This window comes from Cygnus olor, chromosome 11 (genome assembly GCF_009769625.2).
Source record: "Cygnus olor isolate bCygOlo1 chromosome 11, bCygOlo1.pri.v2, whole genome shotgun sequence".
Classification (NCBI taxonomy): domain Eukaryota; kingdom Metazoa; phylum Chordata; class Aves; order Anseriformes; family Anatidae; genus Cygnus; species Cygnus olor.
The window spans coordinates 20,482,501-20,487,500 of NC_049179.1; the positions used below are offsets into that span (position 1 = coordinate 20,482,501).

General features: G+C 41.5%; 1 protein-coding gene across 5 annotated transcripts in view; it reads left to right on the forward strand.

Annotated features, from left to right (window-relative positions):
- The window catches only part of MAP2K5 (mitogen-activated protein kinase kinase 5), a 130,045-nt gene that overhangs the window by 87,450 nt on the left and 37,595 nt on the right, over positions 1-5,000 (forward strand). For 2 of the 5 annotated variants that reach the window (XM_040569601.1, XM_040569605.1), the window contains exon 18: positions 4,253-4,321. The exons of 2 other annotated variants lie outside the window; for them this stretch is intronic. In XM_040569601.1, the coding sequence (XP_040425535.1) occupies positions 4,253-4,321 (69 nt within the window). Of the gene's footprint in view, positions 1-3,836; positions 4,328-5,000 lie in introns of those variants that run through there. One more of the 5 variants, XM_040569606.1, reaches the window with a different exon arrangement.

A 5,000-nucleotide genomic window follows, 5' to 3' on the forward strand; every position in this document is an offset into this window, starting at 1 on the left:
CTGTTCAAATGCTAATGCCAAAATAGTGATTTTTTCCAATTACATTTTTATAATATCTTAAATATCACAGATTTGTGCAAATATTGTTGCTTTTATAATAGAGTCCAGAAATCACCAAAAATATTTTGTCATCTGCTAATATTTTAAACTCCTAACAATTTCTTAACATAGGTTTCACAGCATATACATCATTCTTTAGATAATGTGCTTTGGACAAATTTTTCTTTCTTTTTTTTTTTTTTTCCCTTTACCAGGAATACATTTGTATTTAAATTTGATTTTAATATCAGAAACTTGCTGTAAAATTTGAATGGAGTTTTAGTTTTTCCAGATATGTTTTTTGTTTTTTTTTTTAAATGCATAGGTTTTAACGCATTTTTTATGTTAGGAATCTGAAGCATCAAGACATGCTTATATTTTTTATTTTAATCTTCCTGTCCAATTTAAAAAATAAAAAAGGAAAGGAAAATTAATGTTTGGATACTATGCTCAAGCTTGGAAATGTAGGAAACTTAGTTAAAGCTGTTTTTTTTTCTGAGTGGGCTGTTAGCTCATGGTCCTGAAGGACTGCTGTATGCGTGTTAACTCCTGCGGGTTACGACATTGTCACCCCCCCCCTCTTTTTTTTTATTGTCACAATTTTTATTGTTTGACTAAGAAAAGGGCTTAACGCAAGAAACCCTTAATGCAATAATCCATGCTGTTACTCTCTTGCCTTCACAACGTAGGGCTGCCTCAGCTGGGGCCTTTTTGTCTAAGTTGAGTAAGATCCTGAAGTGAGGTGATGTTTGCCGTGAGAGCTGCTTAACCAAGAGGGAAAAAGGCATCTGGGGGGGGGGGGGAATATGAAATTTCTTTTGAGATATTTTTCCAAACATGTAACACCTGCACGAGTCGGTGCTGCTGTTGGAGGGGAGATGTTCCTGCTGTGTGCGGAAGGAACCCTCCCTCCCGGTCACAATTCCCTCAGTGGGTGCCGCGGGGTAATTTCCCAAACGAGAACTTATCCCCGGCGGATCGGGCCGTCCCTCGGATGGAAGCTAGTGGTAGGTGCACAGTTTTTGTTGCTGGTTGTTTCGGGAGGCCACTTAGGCACTGTCAGTGGGTTTACTGAAACCATACATCTCTGCTGGCTGGGATGAGGAGGCCTCAGGCTCTTCCAGGTGAGCCAGGAGCTGAAGAGGAACAGACCCCCCCTCCACCTTGCTGGCCTTCTTACCACGGGCACAGCTTGTCCTCCTCTGCCGGGCAATGGTTGCTCAATGTAGTGAAGAGCTCCCAAGCCCAGGATAAGCATGAAAGGTTTAGAGGTCCAGGCGAGCGTCTCCCTTCCAAGGCAGCAGTTCTTCTGCCAGCCCCGCAGAGCCACGTGTCTAATCCACGAGGGACTGTGATGCTACCCATGGTGGGCGATCAAAAGACGTAGGAGAGGGTGCTCCTTGCATAGCGTGGTGCCTTTCATTGTCCAGACCCACTCAGCACCTCGATTTAGTTAGAAAGCTCCACTTGTATACCTGCATGTTTGCCTCTCTGAGCTATTTCCTTTCAGATATCCCTAGAATTGCATCATTTGTTGTGATCACAATTGATTTTACAGCTTATCAGTAAAAGCCCAGGATTTTTCTAGGTAGGTTCCAGTGACAGGCTTTAACCATTGATGTTTTTACCTGGTTCCATTCAAGCTAGAAAGGACTTGCAGTAACTCTTTTTACGAGGAGGGACAGGGCTGATGGATATTCATCTGCTGCTCTTCAACACTTCTGGTACTGGAGGCTCTCCTGTTTCCTTAGATGATGCGTCCCTGTGCTTTATTATTAGAAAGGTTTTCCTCACTGCAGGGAATAGTGCTTGCTGAGTGCAACAACATGGAGAACAGATGCAGGAGCCTTGGTGGCTGTGTCCTCCTTGCTCTGTCTTTAGTCTAAAGACCCCAATTTTTGTCAGCCTGTCCTTTCAAGGTTTCTGACTGTGCTTGGGGCTTTTCTTTGAACTTCCTCCAGCTGCCCACTGCTCTCCGGGGTTAGACAGGCTCAGGCGCAGCACTCCTGTGCTGTGTGGGGAGAGGGTCACCTCGTGTGTCCTCAGGCCGTCCCCTCCTTGGACATCTCCCTGTGGAAATTGGCCCTTTTTTTTGTGACATCATGATGTTATTCCTGCTCAGTTGTGGTTGGTTTTCCTGCTCTGCAGTGTCCTCCAGGTTCTCTGGGTATTCCTCTCTATTAGCATGGTAGTCATTTTGCTAAACTTGATGAACGTGGGCAACATTAAAATTAAACATGGTTAGCACTAAAATCCATACCTTTATTAGGTTTCTAGTTGACCACCCTTTGTGTTTTACATGCTGTACTTTCTGCAATATTTGAAAAAGCCCTTAAACAGTGCGTTGCTAAATTTACACTTTTTCCAAAGATTTGCTTGTCCCCTATTCCTGCTGATCGAGAGGAATGTGTTAGCATTAGCCTCCTGGTCCCACTCCGGTGTGGTGGTTATTGTTGGCTTCTTACGTTCCCTCCATAATTTCAACAGTGTGCAGTTTTTCATGCCCGGTTTGTTGAATTGTGTTACTAAACTCTGGTAAACAGATTTCTGTGAGAAGTGGCTGCAGTTCAATGGTGGATGAAATAATCTCTTTATATAAATTTGCTTGCAGACCTCTGGGAAAACCAGCATAATATAATTGTAAGAATATATTTAATATTAAGGTTGTTGTGAATTGTCTTTTTTTTATTTTGAAATTATTTTTATTCTTTTTTTTTTTTGTCTTCTGTTTTGTGGCAGTGATTGAAGTTTGCCATTTGCGAAATGCACTGATTGTTTTGGGGGCTGTTCAGAAAGTCAGGAACAGATTAGAGGGGTCAATCTGACCGGGTTTGATGCTTTCGATACTTCCAAAAGTTTAACCAATTCCAATTTTTCAAGAATTTGTAAAATATATCTGAAGATCCTGTCTCCCTTCCAGAGGAAGGGTAAAACCCATGGTGGGGTGACTGAATGGAAAGTACACTTACAAATTCCTTTTCCAGTCATACCAGGGCAGAGACGAGGCAAGTGTACGTTGGTCATTTGTCAGTAGGAGATGATCATTGTTGTTTCTGCCTCTCAATAAAATGTAACCTTCATTAATAAATATTATAAATAAGTTATATGTACTTCTGAAATCTGTTGATCCCTGGAATAGGAAAAGTTACAGCAAAGCCTCCCTTAAAAATCATAACTGTATGATTTGTTGGTGTATATGTTTTTCGATTAAAAAAAAAAGGATGGGGGAATCGCTAGCTTGAAGAGCAGTATATATGTAAAGAGAAAATTTGTTAACTGATATGGGAAGATCTAACCCTGGGTCACCTGCAAATCTCTCAAACAAGAGCTCCAGGGCAAGTCCTAATTCCAGAGAGTAAAAGCGAAAATTAAAGCTATAGCTAGTGACTCCTCCAAGTTACCCGGGGTGGATTCATTTGAGTTTCGTTGATTGTGCTTGTGAATATAATGTGAAAGGGATGGTAGAGGTCTTCTCAGCCACTTCCCGTCCAAAGTATCTCCATGGAGACAGGAATATAACCTGATGGTCTGAAAAAAGTTGCTTTTCATAACCAGAGGCACTCATTAAATAGTAGATGAAGCAGGAGGCAAACTTTTGCATTTTTAACCAACCTTAAAAAAAATTACCATTTGGAGAATGTGCTTTGTAGCGTGGTTTATCCAAATACCACTGATATTTCATGACCTGAGAAACAGACCATTAACGTGATAGATTTATTTATCATTTTCCCTGCATCTTCAAGTTCCACATTATCACATGCAGTAAGTACAGAGAAAACATGGCAAATAAAACACAGATTCAGAAACATCAAATTGCTGATCTAATTCTGCAAATTCGCACAATTCCAGTTGCGTTTGAGAAGCCTTTAAAGCCTTCTTAGTTGCTGGTGAGAGGCTTGATGTGACCTTTCCGAGGTGGGAACGAATTTTCCAGGAGCGCACCAAGGCATTCCTCTATACTTTCAAGGGGGCATGCTGTGCCCTTTTGGTCATCCTTTCAAGCAGGGTTTTCAGTTGTGTCACCGCTGCCATTTCACCCTTCAGAATTCTTCATGTGACGCCATCACAGTTACAGTCTCCTTCCTCCAGATCTCGTTTTTTTCCGAGCACCCAGGGTATGCGGTGGGCCAAATGCTCAAGCTTTCGAGCTGCAACCACTGCGCTGCAATCACTCGAGACTGACCTGCCTCCTAAACTTTTTATCTCCCTGCAGTGCACGAAAACCGGGCTGTTGGGGACGGGAAAGGCAGAGCCGGGTGAACAGGAAGATAAAACATTTTATGTTGAGTACTTTTAAAACTGTTCTTAATGTGCTATAAAACTGGATGCTTCACTTTTTCATGAACTGTGTGCAAAAGGAGAAGCACCGACTGTGAAGTTGTCGTCAGTTAGGTTTGTTTTATAGCTGCAGAGGCTGCCCAATAATGTGATCTCGGAAAAGGTAAACAACATAGTTTTAACAGTGAAAAATATGCCTAATATAAATACAGCTAAGTTCATTGCTGTTCAGAACTTGAAAAATATGACAGTAACATTACATTTTCTAGTGGAGTTAACAGAGGAACACAGTGCAGCCTTACAAGCAATATATCTGAGACAGAGAAAATAGGTAATACATCCAACTCGGGAGCCTCTGTGGCATTCACATAGAGGAAAGCGCAGTAGCTTTATTTAATTGAGAAAATGAATCAATTACAATGATGTTGCATCATCAAATGCAAGGGAAATAGCAGATATGTCATTACATCGGGTAACAGTGTTAAAAAGTAATTGAGTGTCTTAAGCATTTTGAATCAATTCCAGGTACTGGCACAGCTACCTTAATGCAAAATTTATGAAGATGATCTCAAAATAATATGTTGCCATCAAAATTGTGTAATAAAATCTGGTAACAATGTGTGTGTGAGCAAGCACACGTCTCTCCCTCGCTCAGAAGCCAGGCCTGCTGCTCTGGTGGGTGG